The 26289-nt window shown below is 38.5% G+C and overlaps 1 protein-coding gene across 1 annotated transcript in view; it reads right to left on the bottom strand.

Annotated features, from left to right (window-relative positions):
* LOC127451684 (voltage-dependent P/Q-type calcium channel subunit alpha-1A-like) overlaps positions 1-26289 on the bottom strand; it is a 131725-nt gene that overhangs the window by 38058 nt on the left and 67378 nt on the right. The window contains exons 27-43 of the mRNA XM_051716557.1: positions 25002-25013; positions 22144-22243; positions 21267-21427; positions 21044-21184; positions 20545-20746; positions 20262-20426; positions 19658-19768; positions 17272-17361; positions 13770-13886; positions 13498-13563; positions 13282-13379; positions 10970-11120; positions 10690-10817; positions 8718-8814; positions 3892-4006; positions 2653-2760; positions 933-1036 (exon numbers count right to left, since the gene is read on the bottom strand). Of these exons, the coding sequence (XP_051572517.1) occupies positions 933-1036; positions 2653-2760; positions 3892-4006; positions 8718-8814; positions 10690-10817; positions 10970-11120; positions 13282-13379; positions 13498-13563; positions 13770-13886; positions 17272-17361; positions 19658-19768; positions 20262-20426; positions 20545-20746; positions 21044-21184; positions 21267-21427; positions 22144-22243; positions 25002-25013 (1966 nt within the window). The remainder of the gene's footprint in view (positions 1-932; positions 1037-2652; positions 2761-3891; positions 4007-8717; positions 8815-10689; positions 10818-10969; positions 11121-13281; positions 13380-13497; positions 13564-13769; positions 13887-17271; positions 17362-19657; positions 19769-20261; positions 20427-20544; positions 20747-21043; positions 21185-21266; positions 21428-22143; positions 22244-25001; positions 25014-26289) is intronic.

The raw sequence follows: 26289 nt of genomic DNA on the forward strand, positions 1-26289 counted from the left end.
AACTCTATGTGGAGGAAGCTGATAGTTTTTTTTTTATTGTAATCTGTTAGCCAATCGACTCGCTCACATGTGACATGTTAAGCCAATCGGCTCGCATGGTGAAAGCCGATTGGTCCTTTGACTTGTTATCGGGTCATTATTCTAGCAATAGCAGGTCTCTGTACTTGCTCTGCAGCAGCAGCGTTAGCAGATCTAGTCCACCAAGACTAATATCCTATCAATATGTCATACCCACATTAAAAAGCTACATTTTTCATGACTGAACTTAAACTGTGATGTTTTGTGGTGTTAAAAAATTAAAATTACTTTTTACATTCAACCCAGTCCTTAAAGCCAATGGAAGATGGGTGGAGTGTTTGGGGAAACTTGTTTGGTGCCGCTAGTAACACAGAAATTACAGGCTTCACGTTTAACTCTATATGTCAGCTCCATTCCCTCACTCCCTCACTCCTGATCTCTTCATCTTGCATAAATTTGCGTTAAGCAGAGATTGTTTAATTGTGGATATAGGACTGTGCAGGACTGTGTTAAATAGTTGAGCTAAATAACAATGAAATATTATGATGGTATTAGTTTTTAGCCATAGCTTGGAGTTGTAAAAAGATCAAAATTGTTATGGTGAAGACTGAAGGGCAAAGGAATAAGGAACCAGATGAATATATTGCAAGACTAAAGTACAAAGAAGGTTATTGCTTGCAGAGGTTTCACAGTCCACATTATCGAATTTGACAGCTTATTCTCGGGTTCCACAGAAAACTGTGATAAACGGCAGTCACCAACTACATTTTAATATTTTGGAAATTATGTTCAATCTTAGGAGATGTGGGAGATGTTTTTTTTTTTTTTTTCAATAATGACTCACTACTAAACACAAGATCTGTTCTTTAAACCATATATTTTGAGGAGAAGAAAGTTTGAGACAGAGTACATACCTGCTCATCGTGGACAGCTTGGGTCCTTTTGGCTTTACTTTGTCGATAGTACTCCATGATCATCATGGCAGCATAGATCTTTCCCACTGTCAGGTCTGTTGCTGCTGAGAAAAGGACAAGTTACCCTGCATGATTAGACAAGGTGAGATGGACCCTGAGCGAGGGGGATGGGAGTGAGGACGGACCATGCACATGACAAACGTATATGCACAAACTGACATGCACACACCAATAGTGTCGAATTGACACACACAGAGCCAATGGTCTTTTCACAAGCAGACTGATAAAAAAAGCTAAAAGCTGTTTTTATTTTTATTTTATTTTTTTTACATACTTTATTATCATGGTTTTTCCATACTCTCATCAGTATACTGTATGGATTAATAACCTCATCTACTGTAGATAATTTGTTTAAATTATACTTCAGATGCTGCTTGCCATTTTTGTTCTATATCATACAAGTCAGACAGCAAACTTCAGCGAAATACAGGCAAACAACGCCTCAGAATGTAACAGTTTAAAACTCTCTGCACAGTCCATAAGGGGAAGTTACTAAAGAGCAACTTCAGACTAGGTTTACATGCCATGCTTAGTGGTGTTTATAAGCCATGGTCACCACCTCTGTATAGGATCTGCACAGAACAATTAAGATACAATTAGCATCAAACAATACAGTTCTAAATTATTACATGCTTAGCACAAACACATCTAAAACATTCTGTAATATTACTAGCATCATGGTTTTGCCAAAAGCTTTATCACCTTTTATCATTTTCTCATGCTTTTTTTTTTACCATGTCTCAACAGCGAGCTTGCACATATGTCCCATGGGTAGCATATTATTGATGCAATAAAATATTTATTAAATAACACTGTTTTATGTATATCTTGTCAGGAATCTGATAACCCCTGGAGTGAAAAGACATCTATAGAGTGTTGATCTATAGTAAGGCACCCCTTGATCTCAGGCACAGTGAGCTAGGAGGTTTTGTTTTATCAGTATTCATTTGTATTAAGTTTAATAAAATGCAAGTACATTCTACATGTCATCATTCCCAGTCTCTCGAATCAGCATATACATAGTCATATACACCTTTCCCTGGCCAGTAAGGTAGTGTCATGGTAGCTGTCCTTGGTGCTGAATCAAGTCAACTCAAAAAGGTCATGAAAGAGGATTTTAAATAATTTGAATTTTGTAAATAAAGGAAGAATTATGGAATTTTTATTTGAAAAAGGAATATATATCAACCTTGTAAGAATCTCTAGTTTCCAACGTCTATTTTAGCCATCATTTCGCCACATCTCCATATATAGGCCTGGCATTCATTTATACATTTGCTTGTGCAAATTACGATAACTATTACTTCTGTGCGAATGTTTGCTCTACTACCCAATTTACACAATTGCTTTAGAAAATCGGGCGCTAAAACAACACGGGCAATGCGTACAAATTAACACGTTTTCTGTGACACTTTCAGCAGATGCATTTCATTCTAGGTGAATTCCCCCCTCTTTGATCAGTCTAAATTTGTGTGGTATATATACAGAAGGTTCCATGATTCTAGTGTTCTAAAGTGACTCTACATTGAGGGTTAGACGATGCACATGTAGGCCTGGACCATCAGGGGGTGCTGAGCAGTGAGTGGGCTGGCTGAGAAAAGCTGTCCTTGGGTGGTAAAAGAGAAATGTTCTGGACACACCAACCTCCTGGGTAACTTACACTTGTGGGGTGTCACCAGTAGGTCCAGAGTCTTCTGGGAAAGATTGGGCCATATCGCCATCATTTCCTTCCTTAGTTCAGCATCCATCTGGTGTTTATCTACACCTCCTACTTACACAGCAACGGGTATATGTACACACATATATACAGACATATTTCCACAAATACACATACACACAATTTTCATTAAGGTCTGAAAAATGTGGAATCTAACTTTATGCATCCTTGCACAATAAAAGTGCTGTAAACGATTTTAGCCATTCTGGAATTTCCATAAGCTGAGCCGTTGGATTAGCCACATCCTCTTTTTCCAAAACCCCACCCTCCAAAGATACCAAATGAGCTTTATTGAGACTGACATCATTCAGAAACGATTGTCAAAAAAATTAACAACATGGCATTAAGCCTCAGTAATTCACTGCAACTACAATACTATGAGAACAAGCAAAATGATTAACAGGCAGAAAGCGTCAGAGACCGCGGACACATTTTTGTTTGCTGTTTACACAGACCGATGAGATATTTCACAATGCTTTTTTCATTAATATCTTTTTAACTAATACCTTTCCATGAAACAAAAAAATCCCTTAAAGCACCTTAAAGTACTGTGCACATACTGTAATGTTACCAAATGCACCAGTATGTATCTAAACCACTGTTGGCAAATACAGTATGCTACACGGTTAAAAGTATGTGGACACCCTCTTCTAATTTATTAGTTTGGCTATTTCAGTTACACTCATTATGAACAGATGCATAAAATTTAGCATGCAGCCATGCAATCTCCTTAGACAATTATTATTATTTTGTTTTTTTTAAAAATCAGAACGATTTCCTGTGCTCAAAGTGAGGTCCATACAAATATTATATACAGTGGTGTGGAAGAACTTGACTGGCCAGCACAAAGCTTCCAAATCAGGCCCCATCACCCAACATGCATGACCTCACTGATGCTCTTGTATCTGAATGGGAGCAAATCCCTGTTTTCACATCCTTTTGGCCATGTAGTGTACCTTAACCATTCAGGGCAGTGTTTCCCAAAAGCATTGTAAGCCTAAGTAGATCGTAGAATCCATTGCCACCAATGGTCTTTACGTACAACATAAGCTTGCAATGCTTGTAGGAAATGCAGCCCAGACTTTTTTATAAACAGAAGTAGTAGAGAAGGATAAAATGGTTTAACATGGCAAATACACACAAAGGAATAAATGAGGAGAGTGTAAAAAAGGGGTGCCAAACCTTCCCCACCCTTGGCGATCTTGATGTCCAGAGCAGTTCGGATTAAGGCCATAAGGGTGGAATTAAAGTGCACTGTGTTGTCATCAGCAACGGGCAGATCCATCCGCAACAGTCTCTGTGGAAAGCCAATCAAAGCCAGTTAAAGAAGATAGCCATTGAGATGTATGTGTGCTTTGAACCTCCGGGTCGGTTGTGCTTTTGATGTGCGAGAGGGAATGGAAGGGGAAAGGTTGGAGGGAGTTTGAGGGTTAGCTCTGTGACCTTTGGTACTTAGTGCAAGAATTAATTTAGAGTTGTCTAAATGTGATAATCATGACAAAAGAGGAGGTGCCAGATTGTCAGTTAGTGCTTGTCCAGAAACTTTGTGTTTTTGTGGATGTTAATATATTAAAATGATTCAGAAGTGTAGATCATTGTTTCTCAAACTGGGGTCTAAGGGGGTGAATGGACAATTCTTGAACTGTGGAAAAATATCAGAAGCCCACAGTAAGCAATAAAGAGCCACATCAGCAATGACAATAAACTGTAAAACTGCTAACTTTACGTCACTGACTTTAAGTATAAATATATGAAAGGCTCACAAGTTCTGTCAGGACTCTTTCAGAAATGCATCAGCAGGTATTTTAAATGCAGGCACACCAAACTCATACTTGGTGTTCTTGGTTTAAAACGTTTGAGAAACCCTGGTCTAGATGTTAATGAATCTTTGTGGCTACATATACTATAAATCAAATTTGTATCTCATATACAATCAAATTATTTTTTGCCAGATATCCACATCTGAGCAAGTCAAAGAGCTTTTCCAGAAGGAGGTTCACAGGTTAAATGCAAACCAGTGGATGAACTAATAGTTCAAAACAATGGATGTTTTTTAAACATCACTGTTTTAAAGTATAATTCATTTTGCACTGATCTGGGAAAAGACAATACTGAAATACACAGAAAGTCATAATTGCATTGCACAGGGTTAAATGTTACCTTGCACAATCATGATCATGTGGATTTCTCTCATTACCGTGACACCCTCTGCTATGCAATCACCCACATTACCCGACGTGTCCCCCTCCCACTCCATCCCAGAACAAACATTCACCCTCCATCGCCCCCCTTCCCGCATTCCCAGCATGCATCATGCAGTCACATGCATCACGGGACAAGCAACAGAGCAGCCAACACTGAAAGCATCATCTAGTTGGTTCATTTCAGCTCATTCATTTAGGTTTAGTAGTGGTTGCTGTCATTGAGACTCATTCATAGATGGGCTACTGGATAAAACAAGAGCTCGATCCAGATTCTCTGGTCTCTCAATGCAAAAAGATGGGTGCAGGCTATTGGTTTAGGTTAGAGCAGCATTCTCCGGAAAAAAAGAACAAAAAAGTAAATGGCTAATAAGAGTGAGGATTCTGCTACCTACTGCACTATTAAGCTGGAGGAAAATAATTTAATGATACAGATGAAAAGGAGAAAAGCAGTGGGCTGCCAGAGAGGAATACCGGAGCAGGATTTTTGATTAGGGCTGACAGCTTTTACAGAAGGAGTATTGATGGAGGAAATGGTAGTGACGAAGGGGCGGAGAGAAGACAGAACACAGACATTAACAGAGTGGACAGCAAATGAAAAGTAAGCTAGAAAACTACATTAAGATCAGGTGGCAAAGGGAAATGAAACATAAGATAAAGCTAAGGACCAAAAGAGAAAATATAAGAAATGAAAGCTCTACCACCACACAGGCTGGTCACATTCTTTAGAGAGCGATCCTGTTTTTTGGGCCCTAATGTTTGACAGGGAGAGAGAGGGTGAATGCAATAGTTGCGGTCACTGTTTTTTATTCCACTGAGGATGAGGCAAAAAAAAAAAAAAAAAAAAAACATCCGAGAGGAAGTGACATAGGCAGAACTTGGGATGTGGGTTGGGGCTCTCTGATTGGAATACATTCACCAATATTAAAAACCCCAAAATGTCATTGTTTATTCACTCCCATGTTGTTCCATACCCATATGATATTTTTTTTTGTTTTTTTGTTTTGTGGAACACAAAAGAAGTTTAACAGAATGTTCACACTGCTTTTTTTTTCCATACAATGATAAAAAGAACCATAAAAGCACGTTAAAACTGGTCCATACGATCCATGTGCTATATTCCAAGTCTTCAGAAGACATACGATAGCTTTGTGTGAGGAAAAGAAACATTGAGTCACTGAAAATCTTCTCCACCGCAAATGTGTCACATTTTGTTTGACATCGACTATACCAAATGTCTCGTAACTGATCCTACCACACCAAATCAGAATACGCGATTGCGCATATTCAAATTATAAATAAGATTTAAGAGCTACAGTGGAGGGTAAGATTTTCGGTTAATAACGACATGAATTTGAGTCTGTTTCTCACACAAAGCTACTTTATGGCATCAAAAGACTTAAATATAGCATACAAGTCGTATGGACCACATCTAAGAAACAATTTTTTGTTCTTAGAGTGTGATAGTCCTTGGTCACCATTCACTTTCATTGTATGGTAAAGATCGGCCTGAATCTACTAATATAGCCAGAGAAGAAAAAAAGTAATATGGGTTTGGAACAACATGAGGGTGAGTAAATCATGACAGAATTGTCATTTTTGGGTGAACTACTCCTTTAACAACAGGAGGTTGACTGTTGATCTGCCATGAACACCACAAAAACTGGCAAAGCAAATGGGAGTTTACAGTGGTGTCTGAATACTCTGTAGAGCAAGAAATGTTACTTGACAATAAAAAGAAAGTTCAAATGGGACAGAGAAAAATGAAGGGTTGGCAGGGGCAGGGCAGAAGTAAGAAAGGATATCAGCCAACAGAGTTGTTAAGATAAATGAGAAAGAAACTGTGGCGTGGGCTAACTAAGGGCACAGATCTCCTTTATGCTCTTTTCGACTGTTGTTCAAGCAGTCTGCCATAGAAGCTGACTGAAGGGTGAAATGTCAGTGTACAGTTGCAGACAGACAGAGATAGATAGAAAGGAAGAAAGAGGGAATATCCTACTGTATGAAAGTAATTACAAAAAGGGGGAGGAGTGTCCCTACATGTGAGTGGGGGAAGTGGCATTGGAGGCAGGGCATGCAGATGATTGGCAGAATGTAAAGAGGAGGGGCTGGAAACAGATTAGAACTGCATTGACAGAAGAAAGAGCAGTGGCAAAGGATTATCTACACAATTTGTGTAAATAATAACTCATATTAAAGAGAAAGCTGTATTGTAGCAAAATGACTTCATTTATTCTATTGTTGAGCATTAATACTACCCAATAATTCCTTGTGTGTTGTTGCATGTATGTGTGAGTGTGTGCATATGTGTGTACAAATGAAAAGAGAGAGACAGAGAGCTGGTCCAAAGAGGAAAGAGTCCCTAAAAGAGCGGCATCCACAGAGCTGAGGGACTCGGAGGACTGAAGTCCTGCAGCCCTTCCAACCACTGCTGCACACGCACATGTGGGCGTGTTTGTGAGAGTGTATGTATGTATATGAATATACTGCAAGCACATGTGTTTGTATTGTATTATAATATCATGAAATTCCTTTATTCATCACTGTTGTACATTAAAGCATTTTGCTTTAATGTAAACGTATAATTAATAATGTAGACTGTAAAGAACAAATCTTTTCCTGTAACTACCTTCACCTTTCATCTTTTGGAACTTTAAAACACATGGATTCTAAGCTATATGGGTGTGTAACAGAGTTGTGGGTGTGTTTATGACTGCATTTGTGTATGTCTTCATACGGTGCAAAAGTGCTGAGAAGGTTCATCCGTTCCCGCTTCCCTGTGGATGAGCCCGCCTGAGTCTAACACCCTCGAACACGACCCTGCCACCAGAATCACAATAGCGGCCTCCGTTACACAACGAAGGAGGAAAAGAAGGAGAGAAAAGAAAAAGAAAAAAACAACAACAGTACAGACACAGCGCTGGCCGCACGGAGGCCCTCTACCTTGTAGGCAACCCGTGCAGGGCACTTCTTCCCCAGGCCTAATGGAGGAGACATGTGCCTGAGCATCTCATACATATCCCTGTGACTGATTCTGCCACTGGGCAACCAAAATAAAACAGAAACAAAAAAACAAAACAAAACAAAAATATGCATGGGAGAGGGAGAGAGAGAGAAGAGAAGAAAAGGAGTAAATAAAAAAAGAAGGATTTTGGGAAGGAGAGAGGGAAGTGGGAAGGAAGGGGTTGGAGGAGAACAGAACAACAGAAGGTTATTCGGTTGGAGGAAAGGAGAGGTTTGGTAAGCTAGGCTGCCTTAGACTGATGATCTGTTTATCTGTGGGTTAAGGGGTGGGGAGGAGGTGGTGGTAGGGGGCTCAACATCTGATTGCTAAAACAGTGTTCTATGCAAATGGGGAGGTTGCATAGAAGAGCAGCGGGGCTTCGAAACAGGCAAAAAGTCCCACTGCTGGCAGGGCGTTATAATGGAATTTTATGTCAATGCAGTCTCTGTCCCCCTCCACCCAGAACAATGCACGCTACCGTACCAGCTAGGCCTAGACGTGCCTTAAAAAGCAAGCAAACAAAACATCAAAGATGGTTGATTTTTTTTTTTTTTTTATTTATTTTTTTTTTTTTTTGGCTTTCACTTTAGTTTATTTTCTCTTTTGCATGTTTCATACAAACTAGTGCATATCATGCTCCTGTAAGTGTCGGCATTGTCCTGCACATTCTCATTGTCATATCAGAATGCAAGAAATGGTGAGAGTACAAAAACATTGTTGAAAAGAAAAGAGGAGGAGGTAAGCGACATTCATTGCATTCTGGATGCTAGCAGGTAATATTAATTTTTAAGTGGAAGTCAAACCTTGCAGGCCACCCTATGAGGACATTTCTTGCCTAAGCCCAGAGGGGGGTCGATAACTCGCAATAAACTGTACATATCCTTATAATGAATGCGCCCGCTGTAAGAAGAATACAGGGAAGTTAGAGAACACCACTCAGAACAGAGACATTGGCAGGAAGAAGAGCACAAAAACAGGAAGAGAATCACAGTATAACACACAAATCATTTTCTAATTTGCTCGTCACCCGTTGTGCTGTCAAAATTGGTTGGCTCAAGCTGGACTAGGTCCTGTCATTTCACATATCTCCATTAAACTTTTCTTCACCAGTCTCTGTTTCTCTTCTGATTATCTCTCTTTCCTTCCTTCCAGCTTCTTCCTTCATTCCTTTCTTAATTTCTTCCTTCCCCTTCCTTCCGTTATTTGTTCATTCCAGTTCCGTTTTTTTATTTTTGCTTGCTTGCATCATTTCTTATTTACTTCCTTTCTGTTCAGTCCTTCCTTTATTTTGTCCATTCTGTGCCTACCTTCCTTCTTCTCTTCCTTCATTCCTTTATTTCTTTCTCCCCGTTTTTTGCTTCCTTTATTTCTTCCTTCCCATTCCTTCCTTCCATCATTCCATCATTTCTTCCTTCCTGTTCAAACCTTCCTTTATTTCTTCCTTTATTCCCATTACTTTCTTCCTTTATTTCATCCTTCCTGTTCCTTCATTCATTTATTTCTTCCTTTCTGTTATTTCTGTTCCTTACTTTCTTCCTTCCTGTTCCTTCTTTCCTTTATTTCTTCATTCCTGTTCCTTCTTTCCTTTATTTCTTCATTCCTGTTCCTTCTTTCCATTATTCTTTACTTCCTCCCTTCCTTCTTCCTTCCATCCTTCCTGACTCTGGATGTTTTTTTGTTTTTTTTAACAAATAAAATAAGTCCCTTGTTACTAGTTGCTTTCCTTCTTCATCTCCTCTGCATACATCATTCAGTAAAAAAGCTTTTATCATAATTAATTGATATACAGTCCTTCCTTGCCTTCTCTGAATATCTGATTTACTCTTTGTTTCCCACCTACATTGTCTAATGCACAACATTTGGGTGACAGGCACTGGAATCCAGATACCAGGAAACTTAGCGTGTTCAGTAGGAGGGAGAGGGTGGCTGGCACAGTAAGTTTGGCTTGCAGTATGCAGTATTCCAGATTGGGAGGGCTGGTATTCACAGAGGGGCACATAGGAGGGTTTGGGGGGATTCATGGATTTTTACAAAGCTGGTGCTTTGGTATTCTCCACTCTGTTTGGTCCAAGGTATGTTACTTTGAAGCCAGGCTCTGTACATTAAAGATTGTGCCACAGGCCATGGCTCTATATTGATGTAAAAAACAGAAGAGTTCCAGTAGAACACATAAGAGTAGGCCAATGTGTTCTGTGTAATATAGGACTGAGGCTTTATTTACAAGTGTGAAAATGTATGTATAGATACATTAAATAAAAATATAAATCACACTGTCCTTTCACACCAAAAAGTGTTTGTATTTTGCCTCTTAAAATAGTGTGCCCTGTAAACTTGGGGACCAAAAAGATTCATAAATTTATAATAATCTTGCCAGATTGTTGGAAAAATTAGGAAGTACTCCAAGTTCAAGTCAAGTTTTTGTCAAGTGTGCATTTTAAATAAAAGATTATATGTTCTTGTATTATAAAAGATTGTATGGTTTCATCTTGTGGATTTTCAGGAAGTTAATCCATAAATTGCTAAGAAACATGTTATTACAAACACCGTCTATGCAATACTACCAAAAGTTAATGGATTACTATGAACTGATTCATTGCTACAATGAGTTTAGTGAGCATTTTTAGTAAAATTAATTTATAAGATTAATTAATTTATTGACTTGATTATGTGTGGTAATGTTTCAAGTTAATAAGTAGTCCTGAGCAAATTTAACATTAGTATTATACAAGATGTATATGTTGAGAAATTGTTTATGTGTGCTGCATAGGGCCTCACCAAGCCGCTGGATCATACTCAGCCCAGATCCTCACATACTCGTCCAGGTGATGGGGACCCAGGATAGAGGAGTCACGTGTCAGGTACTCAAAATTATCCATGATCACAGCCACAAACAGATTCAGCATCTACACACATATAAAATGTTGGTCTAAGCGGCCGGTCTGATAAGCTGTACATTGCCTCAGATCTGTCACAACTACACAAGGTTGTGCTATTTCTCTGCACTTAAAGTAAAAGGAGAGGAACAGAAGAGAAACTGTAGTACTGTGCTTCTTACCAGAAAGGAACAGAGAAAGATGAAGGAGACAAAGTAGAGGTAGGCAAACTCGCTGCCACATTCTGCCTCCATGTTTCCAGAGAGAGGATCACACACCTTCTTTCCCAGACATGACAGCATTATTTCATGCCACGCCTCACCTGTAGCACTCCTGCAAAACAGAGTTGAATTTCCAAGAATTTTCAATGACACTTCCAGTTGTTTGTGATTACCAGATAAGGATTTCTTTTTAGAACTCATTCTAGTATGGTCAAGGAAAAATCATGAAAAAGTTATTTTCCATGACTTTTAAGTTTCCATAATTTCTTTGATATATAAGATAAAATATCGCTTTTTCAGGCCTGGAAATCAAAATTTGAAAGTTTCTGGATATTCCCAGGTTTTCCATGACTGTAGGAACTACACTATATGGCCAAAAGTTTGTGGACACCCCCTTCTAATTAACGAATTTGGTTACTCCATTAAATCCAATAAAGAAAAATCATAATGTTTCTTTATGTAATGGCTTGGGCTTTGTGTGCTTCCAAATTTGTGGCAACTGTTTGGGGATAGCCCTTTTCTGTTCCAGCATGACAATGCCCCTGTGAACAAAGTGAGGTCCATAAAGAAATGGTTTACTGTGTCTGGCATGGAAGAAACTGACTGGCCTGCACAAAGCCCAGACCTGAACCCCACTGATCACTTTTGGGGTGAACTGGAACAGCAACTGTAAGTCAGGCCCCATCGACCAACATCAGTTCCTGACCTCACTGATAGCCTTGTGTCTGAATGAGAGCAAATCCCTGCAGCCATGTTACTACATACAGTATAGTGGAAAGCCTTCCCAAAAGAGTGAAAGCTGTTATTACAGCAAAGGGGGAAACTGATGCCTAAGGTTTTGAAATCAAATGTTCATCAAGCACATATGGTGTCCACAAACTTTTGGTCATATAGTGTATATGAACCACACTTAAAAGTGCTGTACGAGACTGAGCCGTTGGATTAGCCAAGCCCCCTCTTTTCAAAACTCTGCACTCCAAAGGTACCAAAATGAGCTTTACTGAGAGCAGAAACGGTTGTTAAAAACAACAGCAGCAAAATAGCACCCTAAACTGACATTCTTGTTATGAACAACATGGCATAAAAATGCATTATGCCTAAATAATTCGCTACAACTACAATATTATGAGAACGTACAAAATGATTGAAAGGCAGAAAGCATCATTGTTCGCGATCCTCAGACACATTTTTGTTTGCTGTTTACAGAGTCTAGAGCTGTCACAGAGACAGGTGCAATATATCTCAGGACTTATTTCATGAATATCTTTAAGGGAGTATGAACAGTTTTTGCATACCCTTCCATAAAAAATAAAATAAAATAAAAAAAATCGCTTACAGCACCTTTATTGTAGTTGGTTACATACTAAAGGCCCCAGTATACTTACAGTGAAGTCCTTCTTCGTTCTTCGCTCAGAGTTAAAGAGGAGTTTGAAACAGCTGAGCAACGGTATACTGTTTGCAATCATTTAGAGGCCATGCTGCTGGGGAAGGTGTTTAGAGGAGCATTTAAATATGAGGACGCACAAGACTACATGTACACCTTAACTAATGTAATATCAAAATGTTAATGCGTTAACATGCTATACAAGGCCACAATATGTGCCGATTACACTCTGTTATTTTAATTGTAAGAGAGGCTTATCTCATTTTGGGCAGATGTGTGAATGACTTACGGCTGTAGAAGGCACATGAGTGAAGCAACATATCAAACAACAGAGTAAATGGGCACTTAAGAGTATTTGAGTAGATATGATTTTCTTTGTAGACTAATTACACACACAAAAAAAAAAATAAAATAAAAAAAAAAAAATAAAAAAAATCACATGACATGTTCTTGGGAAATGTCTCTACACAAATGATCATACAGATGTAAGTAGGCACTAGTTTGCTAATAACTCTGCATGCCGGTGTGTTCATGTTGATTGATCTTAACTTACTGAACAACGTAAGGGGAATTAGCTGTCAGCCTCAAAGTAGGTGGAGCTCCAGGTCACACTTACTGATGATGTGGACCAATGACAGTAAGAAAGTATTTAGAAGCTGGTGCAAAGTTTTCCTGAAGGTTTGTGCTGGAGAGCTGTTACGAACCACCGAAACGAACACAAAAACGCCTTTGTTTTGGCCAGTTTTTGTTCGATATGATGTCATAACCATTTGTTTTTTAATTTCGTATGAAAAATACAAGGGCCTTAAGTGCATGTAACCAACACATTCAACAGACCCAGTTTGTGATGCACACACACACACACACACACACACACACACACACACACCTGAAGAGCAGCATTAGGGCCTGGAAAAAAGTCCTGAAGTTGTTGTGTTGGTTAATGGCACTCTCACTATCTTCTTCAATCGCAATGTTCCCAAACAGCTGTGAAACACAAAAAGCATTTCAGCTTAAACTCATAACCATATTGCCCACCACCTTAAAATATTTACTGATTCTCAGTATTTTCAGAGAAGCCTGCTGCACTTTCTCACATACTCACCTGCATGCCAATGATGGCGTAGATGAAGAACAGCATGGCAATGAGTAGGCACACATATGGCAGAGCCTAAAAACAATAAATAAGTCAAAATCAACCAATGTTTAATGTGAGTGAACACCAACCATCTGTTATTGTCAGTTTGAGGAGAAAACAAGACAAAAGTGCAGTTGTATGCTGTCAAACAGTCAAATAAAATATATATATATATATATATATATATATATATATATATATATATGTTCACTGCTTGTGTGTGTCTCTGTGTACTTTACCTTGAAAGACTGGACGAAGGTCCAGAGCAGGATCCGTATCGTCTCACCCTGCCTGAGCAACTTAATGAGACGAGCAGCTCTAAAGAGCCTTAGAAAACTCAGATTTATGAAGTTGTTCTACAGACACAGAAGGAAAAACAGAGAGACGGTGAAGTCAGAGATTGGGGGCCAGAAAGGTAGAGGAAGGGTAAATTAAGATGGGGGAAGAAAGAAAAAGTAAAGCATGTCCATCTGAAACATTTGATTAGTGTAAAATCAAATAAAAAAGAAAGACAAAAGAAAACAACTAAACCCATAAAGAGAAACAAGAAAACAAGGATCAAACTGGCAAGACTGAACAGGCTCGGCATATCCAGTGGTGAAGAAAAGGGGAAAAGACAGAAAGAGAGAGGGAGGGGCAGCAACTCATTCAAAATAATAATAAAATAAAATAAAATTGTAAAAGAGCCTAAACATCCTCATTAGTGAAGGGAGTGCACAGACCCTAACTTCTTGCTTCAGTCAACCAAATGCACTGATTTCTAAGATTTCAAGCTCACAGTTCAAGTGGAATCATGCCAAACCACACTAATAGCTTACAATGAGCAACAGAGGGCACTAACAAAGAGAAGGGTCACATGTGCTGGGTTAAAGGACAGATTGCAGTCAGATTTGTTGAACTTTTGTATTTTTGTGGCCCTTTTGGCACTTTTATTAATAGTGATTGTAGGGATAGGATAGGAAATGCTCAGAACTGTAAACAGTAAAGATCAATAATATATTTGAGACAATAAATAGTGCTTTTGTTAGAATTGTAAGGTGAGAAATGACTGTTTTGTGTCCTTTAAGCTGCACAAAGATACTGATACAAGGAAACAGGACTAGTGTTTGGGTTAAAGGTGGACTTAATTCCACCTCTACCTTCAAGATCAACCTACCGACATTGTTTAGATGTCGTCTGTATGTTTGTGCATGTGTGCATTGATGTATTTAATTGTCTGTATGACTGAAGATGCAGTGTTTTGTTGCTGTTGTTTTTTTTGTTAGTTTTTTTTTATATAGAAAATCACGAGTGTTCCCTAAAAAAAAATTGCAACATGCATGTAGGAGACCTTGAGAGAAACATCTAAACTGTGTGTATTACACAGGTATAATTCTTAGCTGAGAGGGAAAAACGCTTAGGCATTGTCACACTATCAGACAGGCAGGGGTGAAGAGTATTCATGACTCGAGCACATGCATCATCATCATCATCGTCACTGTCAGCCACAGGGAAACAGATGCAATAGATGCATTATACTCCAAAAAAAAAAAAAAAAAAAAAAATTACAAACCATCTACATGTAGATGTTGCAGAAGCATGGTTTATAGCAGTATTTTTGGAGGTTGATAGAACAACCATACAACCATTGTGATTGGCCAGGTCAGGTCATGGATAGACACATAGAGTATCATAGTGCATTTTGATTGGTTGGAGTCATCAGATTGCAAAGCCGCCACAAAGAAGAGTTTAAAGAAAGCATGTAAAAAAGATAAAACAAGAAATGAATTATCAATATGCATATATTATAACAAACCTGTCGGTCAAAAAAAAAAAAAAAGAAAAAAGAAAAAAAAAAAAGAAAAAAAGAGAGAGATAGTTTTAATTTTTTAAACATTTATAAGCTTTCAAATGAGCCTGAATTGTTAGCTTTTTCTATGCTATTTAAAAAAAATGCATCATTTGTCATAAATGCCCTAGAAATTGGGTGGTCAGTCTTGTTACTATAGATCTAGCTGATTGAATACTTTGGTTCTAAATTTAAATAAAAACACACATGAACCAGCTAATCAAGTTTTACTTGAAAGTTACAGACAGTTTTGTTAGACCAGGATTGTAACTAATCTCTGCAGAAAGGTAGATCTCTAGAAATAGGATTGGACCTGAAACTAAGAACTAATCCTGACTCACTGTGATTTAAAATCATATGATAAGTAATTTCACTTTATTACAATTTCAGTTTTAAGACCCCAATTAAATCAAAACTTTTAATTGAATGACTTTTAAATCAAGGACTTTTAATCTGTGCATTTCAGCTTTGAGGCCATCAATATGCTTGTATAACAAAATTAAGCTTTTTCTTTTTTTTTTTTTTTCAGATTTAATTATAATTTTTTTCATGACATTACAGTCTTTATCTTCTGTCAAAATTCTGACTAAATATGCTGATGACTCATTGATAAACATTGTACAATAAAATCACTACAATAAAAATATATTTTATTCTACATGGAGCAGAGGCCCCACATGGGGGGCAGCCATATTAGCATCACATGACCAGCTGAATACTACTCGCTTAATCTCAATAACCACCCTGTTATTGGACACTTCAATTAATGGATTAAATGAATCCTGGCTTACTGTGCATAGTGAATTTCTACAATGGCATTGGTAACTGAAAACTACTGTGTTTGAATGATGCTGCATCCAGGCCACTAGGAGTCAGTGTAAGCCATATTTCGACATACTTCAAAAAATTACTCAGTGCAACTTTAAACCATTTCATTGGGTCTTTAAGCATCTCTATGTCTTAAAAAATTAGAAGAAGCAACAAAAATGTCCAATTCTTAAAGTACAGCTGGCAGGTGATATGGTCTGCTGTGAAACCAAGAAAACACACACACACACACACACACACACACACACACACACACACACACACACAGGCACACACTCTCTTTCACATGTTCACACACACACATTCTTTCACATGTTCACATCTTTAGAGATGGCCATCACTTACTGTGTCTGGATCCCAAATGAGTAGTTGACATGAAATACTTTCAGAATGTTGCCATGTCCTAAACTATCTAAAACTATTTTAAACAGCATTTTGTTAATGTATATAATTTTTATGCATGTAATATTTATGACCTCTTTTTAACTGAGAGACGACAAGGAACATTTAAAAAAAAATAATTTGTCACACTGCAGGGCCATTTAAAACAATCCAGTGAAAGCAAATAGAGTATGTGATGTTATGCAAAAGAAACAGTGACCAGTTACATAAATTAATACAGTATACACACTTCCCCTTAATTACAGTATATTCACATAAATTTTAACCTAAACTCGTAAAAGCTAATTGGCATGTTATATATATCAAATACCAAAATATATATTGTATAGATTTAACAGAGCAGTAAAGAATTGACAGTCTTTGTACTGGTATGCACCCAGTGTGGTAGGTCTGTTTGATCTGGCTTGAGGATAACTGAAGAAGCTGGAAGAGTAACAGACCCCCATCACCACTGAGCACCACTGGCTCACTGATCTGCCTCACACACCAACTGGGACAATTATATAAGACATTTAGGAATTCCTTACACCTCAGTGAGCATGAGAAGATCCTGCTGAGAGTCTCTCTCTCACACATACTCACACACACATATGGAAAGACACACAAGCATACAGACAGGCACACATCCATCCATAAACAAACACACACATACGCACGCACAGATGGCAGCCCTTCTGCTACACACTTACCCCTAGTTCTGTGACTAAAATATCAGTGATGCTGCCAAGTACAGTCACACAGTCGAAGATGTTCCAGGCATCTTTGAAGTAGTTCTGTGGTAAGAGGACAGAGATGTGTGTGTGTGTTAGCTGGTTAAAAGGAAGATTACGCTTGACACACACTCACACAAACACGCATGCACACACACACACACACATATACATACACAGGATTTGTCTGGAACCTGCCTTGTCAGTCAATGACTTCAAGGAATAGTTTGCCAAAAAATACAAATGATGTCATCATTTACTCACCCTCCATGTGGTTCCAAACCTGTATGACTTTCTTTAATGGGCCGCAAAAAGAGAGGTTAGGCAGAATGTTAGTAGTATTAGTCACCATTCATTTTCATTGCATCTTTTTTTCATTCAATAAAAGTGAATAGTAACTGGGGCTAACATTCAGCCTAACGTCTCTTTTTGCATTCCATGAAACAAAGTCGGATGATGACAACATTTTCATTTTGGGGTTAACTGTAACTTAAAGGTATAGTTCGCCCAAAAAGGAAAATTCCTTTATCATTTACTTATCCTCATGCCATCCCAAATGTGTATGATTTCCGGCTGAACACAAACAAAGATTTTTAGAAGAATATCTCAGCTCTGTAGGTCCATACAATCCAAGTGAATGGATACCAACATTTTTAAGCTCCAAAAAGCACATGAAGGCAGCATAAAAGTAATTCATAAGGCACCAGTTGTTAAATATACTGTATATCTTCAGAAGAGATATGATAAGTGTGGGTGATAAACCTACTTTACATTGTCCTCCCTGCCCAGTAGGTGGCGATATACATGAAGAATGTAAATTGACAAAAAGAAAATAAGAATGTGAAAATGAAAGTGGAGATTGATAGTAAAATGACTTGTATATTGATGTCTTTCTCACCCACACCTATCATATAGCTTCTGAAGATATAGATTTAAACACTTATGGATTACTTTTATGTGGCCTTTATGTGATTTTTGGAGCTTCAAAATTTTGATCACCATCCACTTCCATTGATTGGACCTACAGAGCTGAGATATTCTTCTAAAAATTTTTGTTTGTGTTCAACTGAAGAAATAAAGTCATACACATCTGGGATGGCATGAGGGTGACTAACCGATGAGAAATGTTTCATTTTTGGGTGAACTATCCCTTTAAACAGACAGTGTTTTGTGTTTGAAGGTACCTCAGAAGGAAACTACCTTTAGATGGGCCTCCATTTCTTTATGTCTAATGACCTAAAAGTAAGCTTTGGAGATAACCAAGGCAATATTTTGAGAAAACAATGCTTATTTCTCAGTAAAAATGGAGTCATAAGGAAAAAAGGACATTTATGAATAAATGTATTTCTTTCAACCACTCTTTCAGACACCATTTTTATTCTTTCAACCAATGACTGGAAAAAAGAAGCAAAAAACAGGACAGAATGTTATGCAAACATTGAATTGGATGGTCCCTTTTTGCCTTCCTTTCTCCATATACTGATGGCGAATGCAACATTTTTCAGCTTTCAGACTCACCACTCTCATTCACATACTCCCAGTGACCGGCTGACAGAAAAAGGAGCAAAGGATTTATTTTCACTCTCTTGTGCTAATGAAACAGCTCTCTTTCCCCTTCTTCTTTTGCTCTTATTCCATCTTGTTTTCTCTCTCTGCTCTGCTACAGAAAAGGTGGATGCCTAGAGGACTGGTAGCACAGATGCTTAATATTAGGGGCCTTTTCTAAGCTGCCATGTGAGCGCCTGCAGGAAAAGAGTGCATTAGGGCCATTCTATACACCGCCTGCATGGGAACACAGGCACCAGTTCCGAGAGCTTGAGAATTCAGCCTAGCTACAGCCATTTCTTTACTTGATTGTGTGTGTCTGTGTGTGTGTGTGTGTGTGTAACAGTTGCCCTCCATCACCTTTTATTCTGACGTCATGTGTTGTCAAGACCAATTCTCTCTCTCTTTTCATTTTTCTCTCAATCTGTCTTTCTTTTTCCATTGTCCCCTCCTAATCTCGCCAATGTGCCCTCCAGCTTCTGTCTGCACGACTTCTAGCTGACTACAAACATTTCTTTCCTTTTAGTGGCACATGTCCATGTCCCAGCCCTTTTTCTCATCTACTTCAGAATGCTTCTACTTTGATCTCTCTCTCTCTCTCTCTCTCTCTCTCTCTCTCTCTCACACACACACACACACACACACACACCCTCTATCTCTTTGTAAATCTGCTTGTGCAACATTCATTCTGATCGCAATGATTTTTTAAAATAGTTTTTTCCATTCCATCAGCTGTATTAAGAGCATGGATACAAAAATTAGATACATAGGTTAAAACATACATTGACTCTAGCTAAGAAAATGTTACACTTACCAGTGCTCCAAACGCAATGATCTTCAGTATGCACTCCATGGAGAAAAGTGAGGTGAACACAATATTCAGGTTGGCTAACACATCTTCATAGGTACGTGTTGCTCCATCATACTAAACACAATATAAGTAAACACATTCAAACAACATCATACAAATACATAGAAGTGCATAAAAAAACATGGCTACACACAAACCAAGACATTCTTACAGGTATGCATACCAAGCACACATCCTCACGCATACACATTAGCGCGCGCACACACACACACAGACACACGAAGAATGCTCTCAGATGATGCACAAATGCAAATACGTTATTGTCACATCAATTCCCATGCAGGGAACTTAATAGTAGCCGATGGGTGAACCAATGTAACTACAGCAGATTTGAGCTGGACAGAACTGCTTTAATTATAGTAAACTGACAAGGCTGAAGGTTAAAACTCTTTAAGCTTTAGTACACAAGCAATTTCCAACACAAGCCAACAGATCTCTTGAAGAAAAATCTTTGTAATATAATAAAGAACATATTGAAGGTACCAAATGTTGGGAGCAGGGATCAGTCCTATACATGAATTAAGAGAGGTATACTAATGTGCCACACCTTCATCATAAGGACAATAGTGTTGAGTGCAATCAAGGCCATGATGGTGTATTCAAATGGAGGAGACACCACAAACTCCCACATGCGATACTGGAATGTTTGTTTATTTTGGGGCATGTGACGTGTCAGCGGCTTGGCGTTGATGGCAAAGTCTATACAGGCTCTCTGAAAACAGATACAATGCGGTTAGGAAACAACAAACATCTGAAATAATGTACCTGACATAAAAATGAGCTAAACTGATCTTTTGCCTATAAAACCTTCCATCCACTATGTCTTTCACCTCATTCTTTTCCAGACTGTAATCTTCCATCATCTTGTCTCCTTGTTCCTGGAAGGTGATGATAATAAGAGCTACGAAGATGTTGACGAAGAAGAAGGGGAAGACCACGAAGTACACCACGTAAAAGATGGACATTTCCATCCGGTAACCTGGGCTAGGGCCCTGATTCTCGTAGGTCGCATCCACTGAATGTTTCAGCACCCTGGAGAGTGGTGAGAACAGGAGGCATAAGGTGATTTGTAGCAGTGTGGCACTGTTGAATTAAGTAACAAGTTCTTGCAGATACCATGCTAAAACAACTTCGGTTGTTTAAGCTGGTCTAACTGGTCTCCCAACCTGACCAGCTGATAAGCCCCCAAAAGCCCTCTTAAACAGTAAAAACAGGTGAACCTGACCAGCCTGGCCAGGCTGGGAGACAATCTAACCCCCTTTTCTTTTATAAATAGGTTAAATGTCTCTTTTCATATGACTCTTCAGACGAATTGAGATGTATACTTACTGCGGCCACCCCTCACCCGTAGATACGGTGAAGAGGGTGAGAAGGGCCCAAAGCACATTGTCGTAGTGGAAATCGTACTTCTTCCATTCCCGCTTCTGCGCCCTCACTTCGTTATCTTTCTCATAGACAAGATACTCGCCCCTAACAAAATCATAACACTTTCAGAAAAAAACATACCAGTCTCTTTGTTCATCATTGTGTTTGTGTGCATGTTTTCTCTCACCTGCAATCACGCTCAAACTCCTTGGATTCATCAGTACAGTAGAAGAAGCGGCCCTTAAAGAGCTGCACAGCCACCACAGCAAAGATGAACATGAACAGCATGTAGACAATGAGGATGTTCAACACGTTCTTCAGAGAGTTCACCACACAATCAAAAACAGCCTGAAAATAGACAAAACAGAGAAGAGACAAAACAAATTCAAACAGGGTCGTAACCACCACATTGAGGGGGACATATCCCCCCAAATATTCAAAATAGTGGTCTACCGATATGGGTTTTTTCCATGGTTGATCATTAAATTATTACATATGGTCCCCACAATCCTGAATATGTGGTTACATCCTTGAATTCATATAAAGCCTGACAGCAGAGCACAAACTCAACCAACAAAAATCAACACTGCTTTAAAATGTACAAGAACAGTTGAATAAAGCAAACAAACAACCATAAACAACAAAACAACACTAACAAAGCCTGGAACAGATAACAATAAAAAAAATAAAATAAATAAAAAACACACAGTAAATAAAATCCCACAAATGCATCTTAAAACTAGACAAAAATACAGATAGAAAACAGATTAATCAGAAAATAAAGCCTATGTTGAGACAAAAAACAATCCAACACACCTTTAAAAAAAAAAAAAAAAAAAAAAAAACATTGAATAAAGATAAAAAGCAATAGTGAAAACACTTTGAAAACCAAAACAAATACAAACAGTCCACTGAAACAGTCCCCCCTCCCCCACCTCCCCCAGGCAGCCTGAAACCAGACAAAACAATCAAAAATAGCTTGGTCAAATATATACCCCTATACAAAACACAAACACAAAACACAGAGAGAAAACACAGTGAAACACACAGATGAGGTCTAGTACTTTTAATTTGGGCAGACGCTTGATGGTTTTCAGAGGCCGCAATACCCTCAGCACACGCAGGGACTTGATGGTACTGATGTCTTTTCCCTTGCTGCTTCCTCTGCAGATTAACAGGAACACAAACACACACAAACAATAAACTTAGTTAGAAAGTGAAATGGCAGGAGATTGTTGGCAACATGGGTAATTGATCTTGCACACACATGATTTCATGCTTGCTACTTTTACTGTCAGCATATTTACTGTCAGCCAATCAGGATTCTCGTCATCACTGTGTCTGCTTACTGAGAATGTAGCTTGCTGTTACCAGACAAGCTGATCTCACAGTACATAGGATAGACACCTTGGTTCAATCAATCAATCAATCACTCTCTTTTCCACACACACCCACTCACACACACACACACACACACACACACACACACACACACATATATACATACACATACACACATGCTAGTGTGGCTCATGCTGTATTGAAAACTGACTCAGCGGATGTAATATCCACTGTACTGTCTTTGCTCATGCTGTAACCACCACTGTACCTCTCTTGCCAAGGAACACTGGCTGGTTTCATTGCATTGCCATGACAACAGCATGAAACGTGAACCAACAGAGCAGACTCAGGCATCCCTGCAGTGGAAATGCCCAGCCAAACCTCTTTCTTTCTTTTTTCGGTTGTCCATAGGCAAACACACACTACACACATCTGAAAACACACATCCACCTACTCCAGAGAGGAGGAGCTTGTAGAAATTAGCTAGTCTGTTCTAAAGTATACCCTGCAGAAAAGACTAGTATTGCTGGTCACATGCATATGTTGTGTTTGGGATGCTGGTCCTCAGCAAACAGTATGATGCTAGTGTGCTGGTGTCTCCAACAGGCTTCTTAACTAGCTTAACCAGCAAGACTTCCTTGGTCAACCAGCTTCACCAGCTAGGGTTTGCTGGTGAACAGCATGACCCACCAACTAAACCAGCACCAAACTAGCAGTATCCAGCATCAACCAGCCTGGACCACCATGGAAATGTATGCTGGTCTTTTCAGCAGGGAACTCACAAATTGGCTCTTTACGTTCTATAGTGTGAAAAACCCTAATGCAGGTAAATATATAGGCTTTCTGGCCTACATGATCAACATTTGCATGTTGCTCCTGTGTTACGAAAAGCCAGCCATCTGCCAGATGTGTGTACATCTGTGGAAGGCAGATGTGCAGCTAGTGACCAGCAAGCTAAATGCAAAGTCTTTATCCAGCACTGTGCACTAAACTATGTAAATGAGATGTTGTACATTGATTTACCCAATACAATAAACCTCAACAATACAAGCCTATGCCTGAACAGCGCAATGCTGCATTTAACTTTGATCACATATGTACAATAGGGGCCAAAATCTAAGACCACATTGCAAATTTGGAATTCAAGATGTTATTTAAACCCTGGAAATAATTTTTTTTTTTTTATAACTTTATAACATAAAATTAATACAAAACTGTAATTGATTTAATTGATCAAAACTTTTGTGACATTTGTGACATTGACCATGTCATTAAAGCATTAAAGCATATTCTGACATTATAATTTGTAATGAAAATATTTGAAATCACAGTGACATGCTTGTTCAAGCATGAAGTTGAATTGTCTTGAATTGTGCTAACAATGCAAGTTATCTCATCAACACACAAGCCACTGTGAATGAGCCTCTCTCATAGTGCTCATGAAGGTGTAATAGACGTCAAGACACTGAAAAATGACTTCTGGGTTGTTTCTCACCAAAACCTTTTAATTTCCTTCAGAAGATTCGGAATATGACACGTGAGATACATGGTTTACTTTTATGATACTTTTGAGTCCTTTAACCTTCAGAGTGAGTCATTATCAGCTACCTTTGCACTGAAAGACGGTCCAAGATATTCCTAGAAAATTCTCCTTCTGTGTTCCGCATAAGAAAAAAAAGTCGGTTTTGGTTTGGCTTGGAACGACAGGAATGTGGGAAAATTATGACAGAATTGTTTTCTTTTTGGCTGTACTTTTACTTTAAATTAGAAAAGAATGCAAAATATAAACATTTTCAGTAGTGGTCTCAGACTTTTGAACCCCACTGTTTGTGAATGAGATGTTATACAGTGATGTACTCCTCAGTGACTCATATCTAGATATATTATACAAGGATATTATGTAGCCTTATTCTCTTTCCTGTCCTCTCTTCTCCTCTTATCTCTAAATTTCAAGGACAGAGGTTGTGTTGTGCCAAATACTGCAATCTCAGCAAATGTGCTTCCACAATTTTAAGCATGAACAAGAATCCTTCAGAGCAGTGCTGTTAGAGTGACGAGTGAAGAGGTGACAGACCCCTCACAACCCCTATCAGCCGTAAGATCTATGTTGTCGACTGAATGAGTCTGAATATCTGTAGCCGGTTAAAGGGATAGTTGGCCCATGAATGAAAATTCAGTCATTATTTACTAACCTTCAATTGTTCCAATCAAGTATGACTTCTGTTTCTTCTGTGGATAACAAACTGAGATATTAAGCTCAGTCACCTTTCACTTTCATTGCATCTTTTTCCATACAATGAAAGTGAATGGTGACTGAGACTAAAATGCTGCCTAACATCTCCTTTAGTGTTCCACGGAAGAAAGAAAGTCATATGGGTTTAAGAACATGATTAAAAGATGAGTAAAAGTCAATTTTGGGTAAACTTTCACTTTAACATAGGTGACAGAGCGATAGAAACAGATGGGTGACTTACAGACAGACATAGAGACAAATCCAAAAAAGAAAGAGAGGAAAGCTGTGTACTTGGTAGGACAAGCATAAAGAGCAAGAGGGAGGAAGAGAGAGAGAGAAAGACATTACCCGCTGCCGCTGCTGTTGGTGTGAGCAGTTGAAGAAATGAGAGAGGAATCAGACACACATCCATACACACGCACAAAGACATGGGGGAGATAGGGAGTTTGAAGGAAGAAATCCATTAATATGAGACACACATAGTACAAAGAGAAAAATAATGGATGCAAGCCTGTGAATTTTTAGACCTGTGCATGCCTGCAGAGAAAGCTTAGATATCCACACACCCATATACACACACATCTGTTTTCACTTACCAATTTAAATTCCTTACAAAATTCTTATTACTATGTAAGCTTCACCAGCAGGAGGCTTAAATAAAACATACACACACTTTCACACACAGTACTCTAAAACTATTAAGATAAAAGTTTTTGTAAACATGCAGTGCCATTCTGCATGTGGCTTCGTTGCTATGGTGAAAGCTTTAAGAGTTAGTTGCCATACCTCCTTGTTCATTATGATATCATGATCCAGTGTTTTAGAGCTCATACTGTCACATGGCATACAATAGAATGTCACATGACACAGTCATTTGACCATAAGCACTTCACCTGCAGGGCAATAATGGAGACCTGAAGCTCTGCTGGAGTTTGTGATTAATACTGATTTGTTCTGCATGCATATTACAGCACTAAATAGCATATGTTTTCAAGATAGACTAGTGCTTGAAATGTAAAACATTAAAGGTGATGTGTGAAATACTTTCTCCAAACCCAGCTAAATGTGCATGGACAACTGTGAGACATTCGTAAGCTGATTTCCCAAAAATTTATAAACATAGAAGTTCTGTGGCGCTATTGAAACATTACACTGTTTGTTTGACCATACCCCAGTGTCATTCAATATTCAATTCCCCCATGGAAGTGTCTGTTACTAATTTCTGTTGTAGCTGATCACGTAAATACAGTAAGTAAATACAGTACTGAAACATAAATTTACCATATCCTTGTGCGACCCCATGTACACATGCATGAACGTTATATTTTGGCATCACTATACGCAAAGCATTAATTTAAATTAATTTAAACCAACTGATCTCTGTTCAGAAGACTCTGGACTGTCAGTAAAAGCTAAAAACTTTTGACGCACCCAGTCATGTGACAAAATAACATGGTGCTGATCACAATGGAGTTTTATCTGGGTGAAATGGCAACAAAACTACATCAGGTAAGAAACCTAATTAAGTTTTTACCCGTTTGAGTTAAAAGTCTCTAGTTACATTCGATATGGCTTTTTTTTTTTTATTTGAGAGATTTAACACGAAACACCATGTTGCTAAATACAATGTACACTA

The sequence above is a fragment of the Myxocyprinus asiaticus genome, chromosome 14 (genome assembly GCF_019703515.2).
Source record: "Myxocyprinus asiaticus isolate MX2 ecotype Aquarium Trade chromosome 14, UBuf_Myxa_2, whole genome shotgun sequence".
Taxonomy (NCBI): Eukaryota; Metazoa; Chordata; class Actinopteri; order Cypriniformes; family Catostomidae; genus Myxocyprinus; species Myxocyprinus asiaticus.